Here is a 22,681-nt window from a genome sequence, read left to right as displayed (position 1 = left end):
CATCGTAGAGCTGTCCAAAACAAAGCCAAACAGGTTTCTGGGGCTCTCTGGGATGCAACGTGCAAATATGGATGTGTCGCTACACGATGGAAGCTGTAGGCGCCTTGGAATACAGATATATAGGCCTTAGGAAATTATTATTACTCGCCTTAAGTACAGCGGTACTTTTACATGTTGTAATATTAACTAAATTACTACTAGCAGTGCATTATATTAGGAGCAGTGATTTTTTTCTAGTGTGTTTTTTTTTTTTTTTTTTTTTTTTCTTTCCCAGTAGCAAATTATTATTATTATTATTATTATTATTATTATTATTATTATGGCAATATGATGTATTTTTCCTGTAGGTTTTTCTACAAGACTGATTGGCACAAATCTCAGTTCTTCACTTAATCATTCATGTTGCTTCAGAGCCATCAACACAGGACTGTCTGTAAAACTTATTTCCTGAAGGTTCCTGAATCTCACTAAATCAAAAGCAGAGACCATCTGTAACATTAAGTGACGTGTGTCACAACCATGGATGTGATGAGACGGCTCTGTGGTAGGTAATTGTCATTAATCTTGCTTCAGCTGTTGCAGTGCCCCATAGGCAACTTTACAACCAATCAATGTTTTTATCGGCGCACTTTCATCATACAGACTGCAGCAGGATCAGGATTCAAACCAGGGACCATCTGAGAAACCCCCATAATAATAATAATAATAATAATAATAATAATAATAATAATAATAATAAAGTTTCCTTTTACTGTCCGTTGCAGGAACCTGCAACCTGCATGAAGCACTCATCTATACACCAGTGACATACCGTCGCACACACTACACAATTTAGAGTCACTGATTCACTTGAAACACATCTTTGGATGGTAAGCGGAAACCTAAGAACCCATGAGATCATGGGAATACATACAAATATTGCCTCACAGATAATAATAATAATAATAATAATAATAATAATAATGGGTCAAATGAGTCAAATGGGGAACATCTGAAAAATCTAAGAGTGCATGTTAACCAGGGTGGAAAACCAAGCCGAGTATCAGTACAGTATGAAGGATGGCAGGGTTTTTCAGTGGGTGTGGAGGGGTTCTCAGATGGTCACTGGTTTGAATCCTGATCCTGCTGCAGTCCCTATGATGGAAGTGCTCTGATAAAAACATTGATCAGTGGTTGTAAATTTGTTTATGGGACAACATCTAAACCAAGGTTAACAAATAGATGTCAAGCGTCTTCCCTCCCTGTGTTTTCTTCCTCCTGTACACACATTGTAGGATAATGAGTGAGAACTCGCCATAAAAAATGCATCAGATCTATGGACTTCAGACTGTGCCGACTCTCTTTCTCAACTCTCCTGCTGTCAGCATCTCACATCTTCGGTACATTTGCTTGTTTTAAAATTGAAACATCTCTGAGGTTGAGATACAACACAAAATGTTTGTTCACTGTCAATGAAGCCTTTCTAAGTATTATTCAAATGGAAGAAATAGTATGTAAATGGTTTCGCTGCTCTGACCACAAAAAGGAGGGTTGCCCTGTGTAGAAGGAAGTCGATACAGATCCCTCGTTTATTATGTAACACAGCTCTCCAGGTTACCAATTTGTGTGTGTCAAGTCATGCAAATGAGGCGATTTGTCGACTGGGATGACTTCTCAGCATATTAATTAGCACACCCCCCCACCCCCACCCCCCAACAACATCGGGCCACAAGGAAATATAATCTGTTTCGTTCAGCTGTTTCGCTTTGGCTTTCTTTGCTGATGTGCAACTCGGAGGTCTTGGCTGCAGCATCAAACCCATCCAGTTTAAAAGAAAAACCTAAATAAAATTTTTCAGTCTGTTACATTACTCTTATTGTGTCTTTACCTCTTTGCTGTCAGGTACTTTTCATCCGTACTACTTTCTGTTTGCTTCATTACTTTTTAATTTGCATGTTTGCCCTTGTCCTAATATTTAGCTTAAGATTTATCTAAATATGTAATTAAAATAATTTTTTCTTCATTCTAGCGTCTTTTTGTCACTACTGTCATTACCGTCTATCCTTGTACAGTTTCCCTTGTGATAAATAAAATGTCCATCCATCCATTTATTTGTTTAGCAGATGCTTTTCTCCAAAGAGACTTCCAACGAACTCTATGTAGCGTTATGAGTCCACACACCTTATTCACCAAGATGACTTACACTGCTAGACACACTGCTTATAATGGGTCTCTCATCCATACATCAGTAGAACACACTCTCTCTGTGTCACTCACACACGATGGGGGAACCTGAAAAACATGTCTTTGGAGTGTGGGAGGAAACCAGAGCATCTGGAGGAAACCCACGCAGACACAGGTGAACATGCAGGCTCCACACAGACTGAGCGGGGATTGAACCTATGTCCTCTCGCACCACCCAGGCACTGTGAGATGGCAGTGCCACTCACTCACTCACTCGCTCACTCACAGTGGGGTCTCAGCAAGCCAGAGGCTTACCCGGCAACACAGGGTGCAAGGCCGAAAGGGGAGAGGACACACCCAGGATGGGATGCCAGTCCATCGCAAGGCACCCCGAGCAGGGCTCGAACTCCAGAATATCTAAACTCTCCTGTTAACAATACCTTGACCAAGAGAAGAGGAGTAGGGATCAAACAGTGTTGAATGCCCGCCTTGCTAACGCTAACCCTAACCCACTGACTATTGAGGTACTCTGTTACTCTGTGTTACTGTGCCCTTTTCAGTGTGTCCGTGCCATAGCCCAGCAGATGCCAAAGTGACAATGTCCCATGACGCTTTTGGAATGTTCTCTTGTTTAGGAGCCATGACCCACTTGCTCCACTCCAACGACACAATTCAATTAATTTTCTGCATGGGCTCCCTTGTGTTCCACTTATTACAGGCTACGGCCACATTTTTTGGCTACATAAGGCTGAATACTTGAGGCTGAGGCATAGTCGCTCGTTGAGTAAGTTAAGGCGACTGCGTCCATATATTTTTACGAGTTACCGCACAGCAGCGAGAGGGTGTTGCTCATACACACACATTCCTTTTTCAACTGAACAGTTTTTGCTGTAGCAACAGCAAAATTCTGCTACAGCATTTTGTTGTACTTGTTATGAAAGTACAGGGAGCTCTGTAGAGCTTTCACTGCAAAGATTCTAACCTGTGATTGTGGCACTTGTTAGTCTCGTATTTGGGACACGCAGTTTTGGGTGTGTCATAGAGGGTGCGCACTATGGCAAGCCCTTGTGGATTTTCACTAATGCCCGAGAAATATGTAGTGTAGCGGTTAGAGCTGTCGTCTTACAGTCAACGGAGCTGGGTTTGAATCCTCCCTCCTACTATACTACGTTTAATCAAGGTACCTTTGTAATTAAAGGCAGTAAAAATGACCCCGATACAAATGGGTAAATTGATGTAGGTGACTAAGCATAAAATTGTAAGTTGATGTGGAGAAAAATGTTGACAAAGGGAACAAAAATGGATTGTTTTGATTTTCCCTAATGTGTTGTTAATTCGGGTTGTGCAGTGGCGCAGTGGGTTGGACCACAGTCCTGCTCTCCGGTGGGTCTGGGGTTCGAGTCCCACTTGGGGTGCCTTGCGACGGACTGGCGTCCCGTCCTGGGTGTGTCCCTTCCCCCTCCGGCCTTACATCCTATGTTACCAGGTAGGCTCCGGTTCCCCGCGACCCCTTATGGGACAAGCGGTTCTGAAAATGTGTGTGTGTCTGTGTTGTTAATTCAAAAGCAGAAGAGTTGACTCCTCGCTTAAGAGTAATGCATATACAGAGGCAAATGAAAGAATGGGCTTTTAAACATTTTGGTAGACGTGTTTACCACGTGTGGAACCTGCTGTCCTTATGTGACCTGTTCAGGCTCCTCCTTCTTTCTTGCTTCTTCCTTCCTCATTTTTCTTTATTGTTTTAGCACACTTGGTGGAGAAGGCCAACTACGTAACTGTAATAATGGTAACAATCTTTCTTTAGAAGGCGGTGTTACCTGTTATATATTTTATAAACCCGTTGTTAGAAACCACGCCCCTCCCGTAAAGCCTACTATAATATATAGATACCCACTGTACCTAACTGTTCTGACTTACTTACAAATCCGATATCCGACTTAAAGACAGACTTAGGAACGGAACTCGTTCTTATTCCGGGGACTGCCTGTATATGGTTTGTTGGTAATATTACAGAGATGCTGTAGTGTATAGCAACTTTGAATAATATTCGCACTCCTTCTGTTGATGTAATGCACTCATTGGATTTTTCTCTGAGATGTGTGTCGCTTCGCAGAAAAGCTTTTGCTAAGTGCATAAATGTAAATGTAAATCTGTGTGTCATATTATTATTGTCCTATATGAAGCTGCAGTATCGGTTTTTGCCTGGCGCTGCCGTCTAATTTCATTTGGGGCTCGTGACTCATTAGTAGCACTCTTATAGGTCATGGGATATGAAGAGGGATCCCTATACAGATTACATTGTCTGGATCCCCTACCCCCCCATGCCCCTGCGTAAGCTCTTGGTCTCTGCCAAGAAAAACGGGGCCTAACTGCGCCTAATTAAAGGCTAACAGCAGAGCGGAGGGTCGCCCCGTTCCTCACCCTTATAGCCTCTATGCTCCACTGCACATTTCTTTACCCCCTTCATTCTGGGGTTTATCCTTAATTCTGCCTTATGATGTTCACATGATGAGCCATTATTTCATGCTTTAGGACTTATGGTGGGTTAGAGGTGTGGGATATGGGGTATGGGGCAGCTGGTAGCGTAGGGGTTCACGCTACTGCCTTTGGACGTAAAGGTCGTAGGTTCAAATTTTACATGCTGTCGTAGTACCCTTGAACAAGGTACTTTGCTCCAGTAAAATTAATGTGGGTATGTGCGTATAGTGTGGGTATGAATGCGTTTGTGGTGGGTTTTACATAAAATACTGACTACATTTACAAAATGGAATCCATGGCTTATTAGAAGCCCATTTTCCGGTGTAATTTTGAAGATTTTATTAGGCAGAAATTTCTGTCACTTGAGAACAATGTTGAGCTGGTCGAGTCAGACATGTTCATACTCAAAACAGAAGTCCTGAGTGTGGGTTAGGGTTAATATCATGGATTAAAGAGGCCATGTAGGGCCTGCACTGTATTTTCCATCAAATGTACCCTGTTCCGGAAGGGGGTGCGGTGGCGCAGTGGGTTGGACCGCAGTCCTGCTCTCCAGTGGGTCTGGGGTTCAAGTCCCGCTTGGGGTGCCTTGCGGCGGACTGGCGTCCCGTCCTGGGTATGTCCCCTTCCCCCTCCGGCCTTACGCCCTGTGTTGCCGGGTAGGCTCCGGTTCCCCGTGACCCCGTATGGGACAAGCGGTTCTGAAAATGTGTGTGTGTGTGTGTGTGTGTGTGTGTGTGTGTGTGTGTGTGTACCCTGTTCCAGCTTTTAATTGCTGAAACAAAGGTGCCAAAATTCAGTAATTATTTATTCTTTCATTACCAATGTGCTGTAGTAGTTTTATTCGGACTACTGTGGTTTTTCTTTCCAGAAATGATGGAGAACATCATCAGGCAGGCGGAGAACCACACCGATGCCCTGTTCCGCAACACGTACCGGAGCATGGCCTTCAAGGCTGCAGAGCTGGTCAGGGAGCTGTTCACCGACATCGCCCTCTTCGTGCTTGGCTCTGAGCTCGGAGCCGAGGATCTTGTACGCCGCTTTTTCGATGGCCTCTTCCCCCTGGCGTACGATCGCCTGTTGGAGCCCGGCCTGACGGAAATCTCGGCAGGCTATGCCGAGTGCGTGCGTGCGGTACGTCAGGAGCTCCGCCCTTTCGGTGCCATCCCCCGGCAGCTGGCTGAGCAGATTGGAAGGTCCCTCCTCCCAGGGCGCATCTTCCTCCAGGCTCTAAACCTGGGCATCGAGGTCATCAACACGACAGACCACCTGCAGTATGGTAAGGAGTGCAGGCAGGCCCTGCTCAAGATGCTCTACTGCCCCCACTGCCAGGGGCTGACCCACAGCAGGCCCTGCACTGGCTACTGCCTCAATGTGATGCGTGGCTGCCTGGCCAGCGCGGCCGAGGTGGACATCCACTGGAGGGAGTTCGTCCGCTCCCTGGAGGAGGTGTCCAGCCGCATGCAAGGCGCCGGGGACCCGGAGCAGGTGCTGCTCAGCATCCACACGCTGGTCAACAGCGCGGTCGTGCACGTCCAGAGGAATGGCCCCAGGATCTTAGCTCAGGTGAGGAAACGGATCCCGAAATGTCCCTGCGTGGGCTATGTCGGTATTCATGTGCACTTCACATGTCGCTGCGTTAAACATGGATTTTTAATCTGTCAAAGCACCCCCTTCATGTGCTGCCTGTACCGTCAACATGCAAAACTTTCTCACATTTCTGACCTGTGAATTTTATTTTTTTATAGCTATCCATTCATTTATCAGACTCTTACAATATCAAGTTTGTACACTAAGTTACTTGAAATGAGATTTTATATTGTATCAGTCAGGGAAAGAACCTCAATTAAGGAGCTGATAGCAGCAGGAGGGATCCGAACCTGGGTCTCTCAGTTGCCAGGTGACAGCTCAAAACACTGCCGGTTGCATCACGTGATGTTATAGGATGTTAAGTAATTTAAAATATTGTTATATTTTACACCCTCACAGGTTCAAAAGCAGACATCAGTAGTTTCAGTGAAGTCAGGCTGATTTTATGTGTAAAATCGTTTATTGCTTGAAACTACGAGTGCAACTGACGGTAACCGGTGTATTCACTGGTACATAGTGTCCAGACCGTTGCCTTCCATAGAAAAGATGGCTCTCGAGGCCTAACCGAGAACCGGTCTCCGATGATCGCATGAACCGTGTGTGTGAAACCAGCACACAATGCAAAAAATCAACCAGTGGCTGGAAGTGATGCACACCACCATCATGACCACAACGGGTCTGAAATACAGTCATGGGGTCAATTCCACCGGCAGAGGGAAGCGCTGCAGAACGTGCTCGATAAAACCCTTCTTGCGCTTTCCAGGTTTGCTTATAGCACAGGTGCTCTGCATTTGTACTTGGAAGTCTTTCCCTGTACAGGTGCAACACCTTTTACATTGATTAATTTTCTCCAAAGCAACTTATAATGTTTAGGTTACAGTTATTACCCATTTATATAGCTGGGTAATTTTACCCAGGCAGTAGCTCTAACCACTATACGACCAGCTGTCCCTATGACCACTTTACACGTGGATCAGGTCACGGAAGTTATTTTTAAAACGTGTTTCTTTTTTTTTTTCTCTTCTCAAAACTGAGCATTATTGATACTGGCCTCTATTCTGAGCAATTTTATTTTAAAATTCAGTTTTTATTCCAATGTTGAGTATTAAACAGCTTCCTCATATGTATATCAGCGTGCCTAACGTTAATGTGTGACTGATTTATTTCACAAGTAATATGCTTATTGTTACCAGGAAAGGAACATGTCAGCAGCCATAACACTGACTGTGATGGCATTAATAATGTATTTTCATAAATCCACCATGTATAATCAGTGGCCCTGAGACAATGTACTCCTACTTATGCTGGGGCTATTTTATTTTTGGCTACAGTGACTGTAATGCCGCTTCTGCATTAATTCATTTCTCCAAAGAGCTCCTGCATGAGGGAAAAGAGATTGTGACAAAAGCAATGCCTTAAGGCTGTACAAACATAAGGCCTAAAAATCAAAGTATATGTCCTGAGGCTGTTGTTGCTCACCTTTACCCCAAAGTAGGTTTAAAAAAAAAAAAAAAAACACACACACAAAACCAGTACTATACGTTGTAAAATGGCCAAAGTATCTTTAAAAAAATAAAAAAAAAAAACTAAACTTGCAGTTTTTTTTTGTTTTTTTTTTGTTTTTTTTTTTTTCCTGGCAAGTTGCTTAATATCATTTGTAACAAAAAAAAGCCTTTGTAGCCATTTACTGACATTGTAAATCAATTTATTCGAATGTGTCAGTAAAATAATAATAATCAAAATAATCATAATAATTCTGCTATATATGTTTATGCTTTTCCTTACTGTATGCAAAGCTTTTTGTACTGATTTAAGATATAATTTGGAAAAATTAAGAAAGGACACTTCTTCATATGGAAGTGGGGTTAAATGAAATTGCATAATATTTGTATTATAGGGATTTCAGGTTGTTTTATAAAAGTGTTTGCTGTGGTGTCGTTAAAAACAACTAATTTTCAGGGTTTAAATATATTGGGGGCCCTTGAATTTGAAGTTCCCAGGTTCAAATCCCTGGCCCTGCTATAGTACCCTTGATCCTGAAATGATACGGAAAAAGTTCTGTACTGTATAAACGGGTAAATCATGGTAAGTAGTTTAATGTGAAAAAAAAGTCACTTTGGAAAAAGACATCAGCTGAAGGAGTAAATAAAAAAATGTTCCAACTAAAGCTGCTAAATCAGTGCCCCTCTGGAGGACATTTAGTGCTTTTCCTGTGTTTATTCCTGAGGTTTGACTGTGTTTCTGCTGCTTGTGCTTCAGCTTCACAGAGTGTGTGGTCACCCGCGCAGAAAAGCCAGCCAATCTGTCAGTGACGAACCACGTGATGGCAGACAAGTCCCCCCGCTGTGGCCCCCGGGCCGAGAAATGGAGGAGAGCTTCACGAGGTGGACCAAGTGAGTGTGTGTGTCCTCAGAGCTCAGGGGTGTGAAAGGAGTTTGTAGGAAGCTGTTAAGATGAGATTGCAATTCTGGACACTCTCAATCCAAGGGATACAGGAGATCCTCATGTGTACAATTCATCAGAGCAGTAATTCATGATGAGCAGTAATTCTTAGATCAGTTTTTCAAAGGTAAATTCTATCTATCTATCTATCTATCTATCTATCTATCTATCTATCTATCTATTAAAAGAAACACGTACTAGTTTAAACACAGTAAAATTTAGAGTAGTTGAAGTGACCTGTCCCTTGCTAAAACTCATCCAGACAGCTGTGCTCTTTCACCTTTGAGCCCTTGGTGGTCCTTCATACAAGAGGTCCAAAATGAAAAGGCTAGAGGTTCATGGTTCTGCCTCCAGTGTGGCAGAATGAACCCCCCTCCCCATAACTGCTGAATCCCTTTCTACATTTATATTTATTTATTTAGCTGATGCTTTTCTCCAAAGTGACTTACAGTGTTAAGGTCACAATTATAACATGCTTACAATCATTTACACATCTGGGTAATTTTACTGGTGCAATTTAGGGTAAGTACCTTGCTCAACAGTACCACAGTTGGAGGTGAGGCTCAAACCTACAACCTTTGGGTCCAAAGACAGTAGCTCTAACTGCTACACTACCAGCTGTCCCTATTCAAGAGGGTCTCAAAGCACATCTCCTTCAGACTTGCTTCTCTCCTGATCTTCTACTAAATCAACTTACACTACATTGCTATTAAAAAAAAAAAAATTAAAAAATTGTACTCCCTGTCAGTTCTATGTACAGTTAGTTTTGTAATACAGTGGCAAATACCGTGGTATTGGACTAATTGACTCAGAGAATTATGTTTACTGTACGCAAGCTGAAAAAAAGGAGTAAACTGGAAAGGTGGTGCATACTTTTTCTCAGCCTGTACAGGGTATCTCAACGAATGTATACACACCTAAAAGCAGTTTGCTGAATTCGGCCAAGTGTCAACATATAGGTACCTCTGAAACTGGAGGATGAATAAATGAAATATGTCAACAAGTAGTGTAGCGCTTAGAGCTACAGTCGCAGGTTCAATTCTTCCCTTTCGTTGCTATTCCCTTTCAGCAAGGTGTTTACCTTGAACTGCTCCAGTACAATTACCCACCTTTATATAAAGGGCTAAATAAGCGCAGCAATCAAAGTATTGTAAACTGCTTTGGAGAAAACAGTTAGCTAAATAAATAAATGTCAAATTTGTATGCATTTATTTATCTGCTAGGGGTGCGGTGGCGCAGTGGGTTGGACCGCAGTCCTGCTCTCCAGTGGGTCTGGGGTTCAAGTCCCGCTTGGGGTGCCTTGCGGTGGACTGGCGTCCCGTCCTGGGTGTGTCCCCTTCCCCCTCTGGCCTTACGCCCTGTGTTGCCGGGTAGGCTCCGGTTCCCCGTGACCCCGTAAGGGACAAGCGGTTCTGAAAATGTGTATGTGTGTATTTATCTGCTTTCTTGAGGTTTTGTTTTTGTTCAGTCATTTTTACCTTGTATATAATTATATCTCTTTCCAGTCTCACAAATGTTCAATGTATAAGTTAGGTAAGGAGCAATTTTGTCATTTTAATTTATCACATCTATTGCAGAAAATATTCTCCATACTTTTGTTTGTTTTTGGGCAAGTATGTAGTATATAAAGCAGGCAATACTGAATGTGTTTTGTGTTGTTTGTCACTTTGTTCCCGGCTTTTCAGAGAGTTCCTCGGGAGTCTCCGGCTCTACCGGACGTTTTACGGGGGCCTGGCTGACCAGCTGTGTGTGAGCGATCTGGCGTCTGAGGATGGGCTATCGTGTTGGAACGGAGCTGATGTTGTCAAGAGGTACGAGCGACACCCCCACCCCACCCCACCCCCCACCTGCAAAGACAGTATGAGTACGCTGTCCTGCATTTCACTTTTACCCTGGGACCTGTAACAGGTTCTCAAGGCTGTAGCTCAAGGGTTGGCGGTGCTGAAGGCGCTTCTCATGGGCTCAGTGTGTCCTCAGCAGATGTACATCAAGGCTTTCACTTGACCTCAGTCACCTTAGCCAAAGAGTATCAGTCACCGGGGTTCTTTGTGTATCCTTTCTCCTTTGTTCGTAAGCTCAGTGTGATGCCCATTAAAGATCCCGCGCAGAGGCCCGCGGGGGGATCCCTGTTGTTCGCTGACATGATCTCACAGAACTCCCTGTCTGCTCAGCCTCTGTACCACGGTGCTTAAATCTCCGCTCCGCTTTTGGACAATAAACCCAGCGGCCGATCGCTGTTCTACCGCTCGGTCCAAACGATGCACCGTCGTCATTGTGCAGCTGAACGATGAGGAGCGCCTCTGGCGCAAGGGTTTTTTTCAACGGTTTATGGGTTGCTGCTGAACTTGATAGGAAAGTCTATTTCGGAATGAAAGAAAAATAATTCAGTGCCTTTTTACGGTGGGTTTTCGAGTGTTTGCTGCTCCCTAGTGGAGTCTTTTTGCAAACGGACTTTGTCATCCTCTAGAAGGCTTGTTATTTGCAATAAGAATTATTAATGAATTAAGATGGCAGCAGTTAAGAAAAACATACGAAGGTAATAAGTAATGTATACAATAATTATAATAATCTACAAAAAATCTACATTTACATTTATTCATTTAGAAGATGCTTTTTTCCAAAGCAACGTACATCTCAGTGAAATCTAAATAATAAATATATAAAAATAAGAAGAAAACATCTTAAAAGAGGCGACTGAATTGCTGAAAGACTGACATAAAGGCTATAATTTATGACACTGTAATGTGAAGTATTGTTTGAGGATTATACAACAAATGACTTTGTCTAAAATGTATGAAAGGATTAAAAACAGTGGCCAGAATGATGCACAAAGCTGTGCTTACTGTCTTATAATTGATCTGAATTATTACCCATACCAGCACTGTCCTGTATGCTTTATAAGTATGTAAATGTCTCCTGAATCCAACAGTGATGCATCTGTGTCTAGTGTCACCCCAGCAACGTGCTGGTTTCATGGTCATGTCACCCGGTCTTCACTATAGGGCCAGCTGTACTTGTGATGCAGTGACACTGTGCACAATAAAACTTCTTTATTACATTAATTTCTTTTCAGACATCTGCCCATTGGTTTGTAGGTGCCAAACAAAAAGATGGTTCAGCTGTAGTTTTTTCCACAGCATGCAAGTAGCTACCTGTAGAAGTGATATATAAAGAGAAAAATACACAGACAGCAGAAATAGGACTAACAACTGTCCTAATAAGGGACTGACAAGCTGTTCAGAGCTCTGAAGGGAAATGGGTCTGTAAGATATGATTTTTGAGATTTTTGTTCAATTGTGATGGGGATTCAGCAGTTGTGAGGGAGGGAGGGTGCCATTGCAACAACCATTGCAATAAGATTCCTTGCACATTTTTAATCAAATCAAGGAAGTTGTTTATTTTGCACAATTTAACTGTACCGATACATGGATACGAAACATTTCCATGTGTAAATTAGTTCAAATAGCATGCCACTCAAATTTAAGCTAAACAAAGAGAGGGCAGAAGAAATTTTTAATCTGTTATGATAACTATGAAAATTGGTATATAAAGAGCAATTGGAGAATTGCTTGTGTCACATTGGACCTCACAACTGTTTATCATAATCTACATGTATGTATTTTCATGTTGAATATTAAAAGCAAAGATGTTTCATAATTCAGCGACTGGATATTAGATGAAATTTCCACATTACAATTAGAATAAGTCTGGACAGGATATTCATATAAAATCTTTCAAGTTCTGAGCATTAAAAAGCAAGGTGTGATATGCTATAAATGAAGGGGAGCTTATTTTAAATGTGAAAGTTGGTGTCAAATTGATTTATGAAGCTTTTTATGGCTTAAAAGTACTCTTACTAGTAGGAGTCATCTTGAGGACATTGTCAGGAGATGGAAATAATACAGAAGACTAAGGTTTAATGGGATGCGTTATGAAGAATCAGAATTATTGGAAAAATTAAAATGAATCTGAGGCTTTGAAACAGTTAATATGATTTGTAGAAGTATTGATAATATCGTAAATTTTTGGTTTTATATTCAGTTGTACTTTAAACATGTATGACTCCTACATATCTGAAACCCTTTTGATTTACACTGGGACATGGCTGCCCTCCAGCTTCCACGGTGATCTCAACCCGAACACGACTCTCAGTGAAAGTTATAATTGTACTTTTTAACAGCACTCTGAAGACTCTGGAGGTGAGATGAACTTTCCAGGTCTGAGTTCTTCCGCTCAGATTAATTGGCTACGGCCACAGATCATGGCACAAGCCCGCGAGTTCAGTTTCTCCACACAGTTATTTCACGTCAAAGCGTTCATTTTATCTTTTCTATAACAGGCAGGTCAGGTGGGGGCACAGTTGTGTATGCTGTCAGAAATAAGATGTGGATTTCGGGGGAAAATATAATTTCAGTTCAGTGACTCAACAGTGTAAGGACCTATAAAAGTTACCCCCATATGTGACAACTAACTATGTTGTCTCATTCATTTCAGGGTGAACAAGTTGAGGCTGGTGGCACAGTGGATAGTAGTGGTGCTTCACCATTCCTAGGTTATGGGTTCGAAAGTGGCTCAGTTGTGTGGAGTTCTGCTGGTATCTGTGCGAGTTCCTTCCCACAGTTTGGAAACATGTTTTAGGTGAACTGGTGATTCTAAATTGCCTGTTGTGTGTGTGTGTGTGAGTCCACATGATTGACTTGCTTCCAGAATAGGCTTTGGACTGCCCTGCTCCAGACTAGAAATTATTAAATAGTGACGTATGAATGTTTTCAGCTTTGAAAAAACTGTAACTGTTAACACAAGGAGCCAGTGTAATGCGGTCGGTCCAAATGTTCGCAGCTGACGGAATCAGTATTACAGGGGCTCACAAACGCTGTATATTACAACACAATGTCACCAAATGCTGTTTCACCTCCAGCAATCAGAAGAAAGACAAATAACCTTATTTCTCGTTTTCATGAGATTTTGAATAATTGCCTTGAATCGCCGTTTGATAGGAGCAGCATCACTTCTAGAGAGAGTTTTACATGAATTATGTTCAACGAGCCGTATCCTTTGCATAATAGATGGTTGGAAAGCGGGAGGGAAAAAAAAAAAATCTGCAAAATGGTACAAGTTATGGAGTCCATTCCCAGTGATGAGGGTAATGAGACCAAATCAACCATCAAATGACTTCCCATGAGGCCACAGGCCCAGTTGGTGCCCTGTCCCTCTGGCGGTGTCAGAAGTGATTATCAGGCTCTGTCTCAGAGCCCGACGTGGTGCGGTAAACGGGCCCTCTGATGAGATGCGCGCATCAGCTATGTCAGCCGCCGCCACGTCTCTGCTGGAGAAGTATGAGTCTCTGTCCTATACTGATTAGATGTAATTAAAGGGTCATGTGGAACGATGATCAGGGATCGACTGAGGAAGGGGGCCGTGCGTCATCTGTTTCTGATAGTCAGAAGACACACAGTCCAACACCCAGCACAGGGATCATCTTGTTGTTTTCATGCGATGTGCATTGCATTAACCTTTGTGTGTGCGTGCGTGCGGTTGTCCTGTGATGGTCTGGCATCCTGTCCAGAGTCTACCCTGCCTCATGCCCTGTGCTTCCAGGATAGGCTCTGGACCTCCATGACCCTGCAGAGGTCAGATGGTTTTTGGTAATGGATGGGCGAACGTTCACTGTAGCTGTGTTTATTTCTCCTCATGATCAATATCCCTCCGCAGAGTGGCTGTTTTGCATCAGTGAGCCACAAGTTTCCTTCTGGATCCTGCCTTAGCGAAGGACACTGGAGAATATCGTTGTATACTATTAACGGAGAGTATCGTACACTATTAATGGAGAATATCGTACACTATTAACTAACCGATTCCTGTAGCCGGTTTTGTATCACAGTGCTGCTGTTTTAGGACCCAGATTAATGTTATAAGCTTAATAGTGTTCTGTTCTAAATAAAGTCATTTTTTTCAAGGAGTCAAAGTGTTTCAGCTCCATACTGCAGGACCCGACAGTTCTCCAACCAGTTAATCCTGATTTAATCCCCAGGGAGCCCATGCTGATGCCAGACCTGCGTCTCAGTGGGGGGTGTCATATGGATTCTCATTTGAAGAATAAAATGTGTGTTCTTGGCCAGTAGGGAGAGCTGTCTGCATTCGGTAGACGTGGCTAGGCTGCTTGCGCACAGGCAACGCGCTTCCAGCTCTTCTGCGTTCTTCCTCTTTTGTTTAGTTCTGGAGTGACGCTTCTTACGAAATGTTCAGCTATAAACTGATCGCTGTCGTTAAAACCGTCGCAAAATTCGGGTGAACGTATTTATGAAATTAAAGCGATGCATGTAAGGGAGCCGCTCAAACCAGTGTCATTAGTAAGATTGCGCACCCAAAGTATGTTGTTCTGCAAAAATTTTCATGTTTTTCGTTCAGTTGACACTTTTCTCCAAACTGAGTTAAAAAGTTAAGCTACCTACACTACAGTCATTTATCCATTCATAAGACTGCGTTATATTACTATAGTAATTTAGGCTAAGTAGATGGTTGAAGTGTGGGGGGTGCAGTGGCGCAGTGGGTTGGTCTGGGGTTCAAGCCCCGCTTGGGGTGCCTTGCAATGGACTGGCGTCCTGTCCTGGGTGTGTCCCCTCCCCCTCCGGCTTTACATCCTGTGTGCCGGGTTAGGCTCCGGTTCCCTGTGCCCCGTATGGGGCGAGCAGTTCAGGCAGATGGGCATTGCTGAAGTGTACTATAGAATTAGGCTTCGTTCAAACCTGCAATCTCCGAGTCGAGGGACAGCAGTTCTAATAACTACGCCACCCGCTGCACATTTTAGTTTAGTCAATATCCCAAGGCTGCAATACCACGGTAAAATTTCATGCGCGCTGCACAGGTCTCAGGGGTGACATGTTTATCTGTACGTTGATGGACACGGTGACCAGGTTTCAATGTCCATAAGTGGGATTTGTTGAATCACCTCTCATGGAGAGCTCTTGTTAGCGCTCTAATTCACAGCAGGCCGTAACGGCTTCGCGCCGATTGTTAGCAGCCTTCGGAAGCCGCGCCTCGCTTAAGCCACCGCACCTGTGCTTCACTCTCCGCTGATTTGCGCGAGACCCGAACCCGTCACGCTCTGGGAGATGGAGCCACAGGTGATCGTGCGGAATCGATTGCCCACGCCGATGCGGAGAGCGATTAACTGGAGCCGCGGCTCAGCGCTTCCCGATCCACCCGCTACACTGAGATTGAGGCTTAAAGAGCCTCGCAGACCATTTTCTGAGAAAAAGTGAGGTGGGGGAGGGGAGCGCGACACGGCCGAGTTAAAGGCAAAGCCGAATTCATTTCCTCATGTGAAGTGCTCAACAATATTGCATTTTGGATCGGGGTTTATGACTCCCAGTTGTCCGGTATGGCTTAGTCTGCACTCCCCCCCCCATCCCCACAGGCTCCTCGACTATTCAGGCGGAAGTTTCTGGCGCCTACTTGTGCACCGTGTCTTCACCCTTCTGTCCCAGGCTGTCTAACATCTGGAGCTCGGCCCAGCGGCCTGTCGGGGAGCTTACCGCGGCCTGCTGTGTGACCTTTTGCGTTATAAGGGCCATAGTGTGAAATGTGCGCAATCCCAAAATGCTGGATTTATACATGTTTTAAATAGCTGTGCAGAATCGGGCCGGAAGAAATGAGGGGAGTTATGAGTGATGAAGATGAAAAGCGTGAAGCTGTTGACAGTAATTATGAAAGCCTTGTTGTCTCAGAGTGATGGGGTGTGTGTCCTCTAAATGCACTGACAACATCTTCTGCTGTTCACATGTCTCATGTAATTTGGCTATAATTTTTGTTTACTGTGTTTAAAGTTGACCAAGGTTCTCAAACACAATAAATATAATAACTAATTATGTTGCTTTGTATATAGGATACAGGATTATTTTTTAACTTTTTTCCTAAGGTGTGTTATGACATAGGTGTAGGTGTTCAAGCAAGCCTTAACCCCCCCATTTTCCCATTTTTCCCAAATCATAATCTCTCATGAGTACTCACGCCTCTATGTCACACGGTAAGAATGCTTGTAAAAAAAATGTCCTTTTCAAAGTTTTGAATTAGCTTAGAGATACGACTGAGCAAAGTTAAAAGTTGAGCACTGTTAAACAATTACCTTAGATCAGCAGTTCTTTATCCCTCAATTCCATGAATCTCTTTGGCAGCCTTGTGAAGCCTATGGACCTCTTCTCAGTGTAATTTACAATATTTAAATGCATAAAATAAAACACATGGGATTGCAAAAAAACATCAAATTATAGCTATGAAAATAAAATCTTGAATCTTGAGTCTTGAATCAAAATATTTTAAAAATTGTGTGATATAGTAATATATGTGGTAAAAATGCTACATTTCAGTTAGAAGTCAGTGATTTATTTTTTCCCCTCCAAATTCACAAACTCCCTGAAATCTCTCCAGCCTTAGATGATTTAGTGATGGACAGCATGCTAAGTAAAGTTTTGGCATGTTCTACAAGGCTTCTATTGTTTTTAAGCTCAAGGTTGACTAATCAACATTTTTTTTCAAAACAAAACAATGTATCTTGACCTATAAATCAGTCCATAAGAAATACTATGTTCAAGTATGTATGGATTTCAATATTATTTTGTCGTAGCTGTTCTGAAACTTTATATACAACATTAGCTGTGCCCCTGATGTTTGGTGGAACTACAGACCTGGAATGTAGCTTTAGGACCCCTGATGTCCCCCTAGAGCTGTAGATGTCCTCAGCCCAGGGTGGTCCAGTGGGTTCTGCTGACTGCAACACAGGCACATTTAACATTAGAATAATACACATAGAGTTTCTTTGTCTCGTTTTGACAAAAGCATAAGTGCATCTGTGAATGTGGCTCTTCTGTGGCATTTTTCCATATTCCCTGGGAAACCTCCATCTCACATATTTTAGGGTTATGAAAATGTCACTGGGTATTTGGAAGGTGCTATGCAAGGAATCGCTAATGAAGAGATTCATCAGGTGAATGGGGTTAATTTCAGCTGAATAAAGGGGCATCATTCTCTACACTCGTGGTTCTGTTGGAAAACTTGGACTTCTTGGTTTCTGAATTTTTTTTTTTAAAGCATTTTCAACATTTTTATATCTGAGCAGGTTTCAGCATTTTATGCCGTATTCATTTTTCCACATATTACTTCTCACTATCAGACCAAATATGAGAAGAATCAGGGGAACATCTGTAAGTCATTTGAACTCATGGGAAAATTACAGAAAAAAATGGAAAAAAAATGCATATGCTTGATTTCCATGTGAGAAAGGAAGAAACTGAGGTAGTAACTGCTGAAACGTCCCTCTGGAGATGCTATTCTCATTTGAAGGCAATTAATAAAACTTGGCTTTAACTGTGTGATTTGGCAAACATGTCCCGAGTTGAGAGACTGAGTCGTTAGTTTTTGTAAGAGCAGCGTCGCGCACCGGCCGAGGTGTAGGGAGCAGCCCGCTGTCGCCGTCACCAGAAACGTCTACGTTCAACACCTGAACAGGCTATTATGCGCATGGCAGTCGGCCTCATTTACCCTTTTTTACTGACACATCCTGCTTTGCAAATGGAAAAGCCTAACACTTTAAACCCTGTTTAGGAACGAACCGCAGCTTAGATGGGGTATCGGCGAAAGAAGTAAATACTAATATATGACTTGCTGTATCCATGCTGTCAGAACTGACCTATTTAGAAAAGTTTCTCCTTCTCCAGTGCCGCCCTTTACCTGACAGTTAAGATGAATCGCCGGGATCCAGAGAGCGAGCATGGACACGAACGTACATTTCTGCCTGTCGGCGCGAGCGCATTGCTTTCGGCAGCCCTCGTTTACCTGGGTGAGCTGGAAGTCTTACCGTGGCCACTGGGTGTATGGACCTCACACACAGTCCCTGCAGAGGTTCACTGAGGACACTGTCACAAGGAGTGGGGAACTGTCCCTAAGGGCTGTGTAACTGAGCCTAAATGCTTCCTTTTTCACCTTGTTACCCTGCTCTCCCCCTGTTTCAAAACAGACCTACTGCAGGACAGACGTTTGTGATATTGCTGTTTAAGGATTATTTCTATGAAATTCCTGCTTTCGCCTTTGGATCTTTCACATTTATGTATCTGGTAGATGCTTTTTTCAAAGCATCAAGTACAGTATGGTTAGGGGTTGCTGCCCGACAAAGGAATACCTTGTCTCACCTCAGGATAAGATTGCGATCGAGGTATTTAACCTGAATTGCTCCAAAAATGACCCCGCTGGATAGATGGATTGCCACTGGTTTATAACGCAAACCTAATGCTCTAAGTTGCCTTGGCGAAAGGTGTCAGCAAGATAGATAGATAGATAGATAGATAGGACAATGTATAAGTGATACTATACAGTGCAACATTGACATAATTTCTGACCATTTCTATGATGCTAAATGACCTTTGTAGACTGTCACCAACATGATGGCAGTTTACATCCTGCCAATAACCTATGGATAGAGGTTTGAAATTCTGAAACTGCTGTTGTTTTTATTCTTATATTAATTATTGCACTTGTTTGTTTTGGGATTGAACTCTTCTCCTTCAAGGTTATGAGCGGCTCAAATATGAAATGTATAATATGTGCTTGGGTAAACCATTGTTGGCTCAGCAGTAATACAATAATGCTGAAAGGAAGGTTTGAAAACTTTAAATAAACACATTCTTCTCCCACAACCGTGGCTGTTATGAGAGTTTTGGCTACTTCTAGCTGTCTTAGTCAGAAAATCCAGCCCACAGAGCTACTACTGAAGAAGGAGTTGTCGTAAATATTTAATAAAGGTGGGTGTATTATATATTGGAGTTGGGTGAATAAGGACTTGATTTCATATTTAATCTCAGTAAATTAAGCTGTAATTTTTTTTTTTTTTTTTTTTTTTTTTTTTTAGAAAGGAAAATTAACTAGTCATCTGTTGCTGCTGAGCTCCTAACGGGTTACATAAGGAAGGATGTGGGGCTGATTTTTAAAAATTCTGACAAACTAAAAAAAGCATGATATTAAATATTTCAGAGAAGGGTCTATTTAGGGTTTTAAAAAGCTGTCGTCCCCTGAATTATGATTTGGGCAACAGTGTGAAAAAAACATTAAAACTAGTTATTATTATAATGTTTCTTAGCAGATGTTAACTGTTTTACTTAGCTTAACTCTAGTGTTGAAACTCGTGCAACTGGAAAATTTTCAGAAGTAATTTAGGCCCTTAGTCAAATGTTACTTGCGTATTTATCCATTTAATTAATTATTTAGTTTCTCCCAAGCTACGTACTTGCTTAATAAAACCAGTAACACCCAACATTCGTCAATCTTCACAAACCACAAAAATGAATAGCACACTGGGTCGCATGTCTCTCTATTACTATTCATACACTATACCATTATGAGTTAAGCAGCAGGTGACATAATGTTTCAGGATCTGCACTGCTGAAGTTATATGCTTCGATTCCTGAAATGCTCCTACCATTGTACCATTGTGTAATACTATTCACCTGAATTGCTTTATTAAGACAAAATGCATAAAATTTTGGGCAGTTAAATGCAAGCTGATTATGATAAAAGAATCTGAAGTCACCCAATTTGACAAATGATTAAATAATAATAATGTGGAGAAGGGATCACGCTATTCTGAATTAACTTAACTGGCTGAAACCTTGGCAGGCACTTGACCTTAATGCACCTCTTTGACATTCCGACCCTTTGCTCATAACCTTAACTCGGGTCTCTTTGCTGAGCAAGAGTATTATTATCCACTTAGCATTAATTTTCATGTTAGTTAATTTTTCCTTCAGTTTTACTGTTCGGTTTAAATGCTGGGCAGATATTACAGAGACTAAATATGGTTGGGTACATCTATTTAACAAGGATGTTTACAGTGCTTATGTGCCATCTGTTTAAATAACTGTATATGCAGTCGTGGCTGTGGTGATTGGCAGCATATACTATGAATCAGAAGTCTAATGTCAGGATACACCAATGAATAGGGAACGAGTGGGTCTCAAGGCTCTGATCTTCTTTGGACATACCTGTGCGCTTATTAAATCCGTATAGCACCAGGCTGGTTGAAGCCGACATGGAAAATGAGATCTCTTTATGATAAGTTGTATTCCATTCGCGGGAAGTTCCTCACTCTCTCTCTTTTATTTATTTATTTATTTATTTATTTATTTATTTATTGGCTTCCCGGCACACATGACTCTCGATCAATGGGCAGTCTGAAGCTTATCCCCAGGAAAGCACAGCCAGGGGCGATCTGCCCAGAGGAGCTGACTCATTCGGCCCAGGAGAGGGCCGCCGGCAGCCTGGCTGGGTCAGCGCATACGTCTTCATAAAGAAAGAGAGGGGGAGAAAAAGATGGATTTTTGCTACAGAGTGGAAGAAACATAGAGAAACCTGGAGTGAAGAAGCTGCACCCTCTAAATCATGGCAGGGATTGGTGTACATATGAGTGTACCCTCTTGGTAAAACCATCTGGATGGAGAATTAAGCAATGGCAGAAAACCAGCCCAGAATTAAATAGGAACTCTCAAGTGCCTCCCACTACACTGATGATAATGGTAAAGCGTGCGTGACTTGACCCTTTCATAAGATATATGGCTAGCTAATCCAAAATTAAAGCTTTTTTGTGGTTACTGAAAAGTCTTCTTGAAAGAGTATCATGAATGGATAGTGTACTGCAGTGATATGGATATTTTATACATAATTTTAATAGGAAATCTAAGACATCTTTTGTGACAATTTGTATGGAGATTAAAAATGTAAATGAGTGAAATTTAAATCCCAGTGACGATTTCACCTGTTCTTTCTATAGGAAAGGGCTCAGTTTCTTTTCATACCTCCGAGTTCTTGAACTCACCTGCTTATTTGGCCAAGGAATAATCCTTCAGTCGAGGGAAGGTGTGACTGCGGCTGCTGAATTTCGTTGTGGCAACGGAAAGATTACACAGGTTTTTTCCAAAACTGCTGCTGCACTTAATAAAGCAGCTAATTATTTGGTTGAAATGTAAAAAGAACAATCCTGAATTACTCAAATGCCATGTGAACACCACAACCATGCTGTTATACCGGACTGGATCCGGCTAGGTAGAGACAGAAATCTTGCCATTTCCATGTCTCTTTTTTTCTGTGAAGCCCTTTGGAAAGCTTCTGTTCAAGGCACTATATGTTAATTATGATTTTATCACAACAACAAAAAATAATAATTATTATTAAACTATTACTACTGCTGCTGCTGCTTCTGTATGGAAACATAAAATATGATGAAGCAGAGAATGATGTGTGCTTCATTTTTCTCTGCAGTTCTAAATGAATTATATTTCTGTTTTGGATAACTGGTATTTACTGAAATATTTTAAGTGCAACCAGCTGTTACTGAAGCATATTTGTTGCGTGTCTTCTCACACCATAACATACTATATCTTATAATTACATTTCCCAAAATGTATTTAACATATCAGTGTAGTATAACGGCTGTGTTGGAATGGCTTTTTTATGTCACTGACATATAGAAACAGTTTGGGATTGTAGAACAAATGTAAAAGGGGACACATGGAATTCCGTATAAATAAATACCTTTATTTAACTGGCGTAGTTATGTGTTGCCATTCCAGTTTCTGCAGCGTTCCTTCCATATGTGCTGTTTGGTCGCAGGCCGGTCGAGGGCAATGGGGAGACTGCGAGGGACTGTTGATTCTGGGGAGTGTTGAAGTGGAACAGGGAGCTTGTCAGTATTGTTTCCTGCATGAACTTTGTGCTTCTCTGATATGGAACAACTTCTTCATACAAGCACATACATGCATAACCAAAAATAAATATTTAGGAAAATGACTTTTAACTGCACAGATATGTAGTATTATTAAAAATGCCTTGTTTAGTGCCATCCCATGCTTTCCTATAGCTCGGGAAACTCACACACACAGTCTACAACTGCTTGTCCCCAGTGAGGTTGCAGCAAACCAGGGCCTAACCTGGCAACACAGGGTGCAAGGCTGGTGGGGGAGGGGACACA

At 42.2% G+C, this 22,681-nt stretch overlaps 1 protein-coding gene across 1 annotated transcript in view; it reads left to right on the top strand.

Moving 5' to 3' along the window:
• The window catches only part of LOC108942319 (glypican-5-like), a 129,482-nt gene that overhangs the window by 17,099 nt on the left and 89,702 nt on the right, over positions 1–22,681 (top strand). The window contains exons 3-5 of the mRNA XM_018765585.2: positions 5,510–6,204; positions 8,488–8,621; positions 10,356–10,481. Of these exons, the coding sequence (XP_018621101.1) occupies positions 5,510–6,204; positions 8,488–8,621; positions 10,356–10,481 (955 nt within the window). The remainder of the gene's footprint in view (positions 1–5,509; positions 6,205–8,487; positions 8,622–10,355; positions 10,482–22,681) is intronic.

This window comes from Scleropages formosus, chromosome 14 (genome assembly GCF_900964775.1).
Source record: "Scleropages formosus chromosome 14, fSclFor1.1, whole genome shotgun sequence".
In the NCBI taxonomy this organism is placed as follows: domain Eukaryota; kingdom Metazoa; phylum Chordata; class Actinopteri; order Osteoglossiformes; family Osteoglossidae; genus Scleropages; species Scleropages formosus.
The sequence above is the reverse complement of the archived record's forward strand: the minus strand, read 5'-3'. Positions and strand labels throughout refer to the sequence as shown.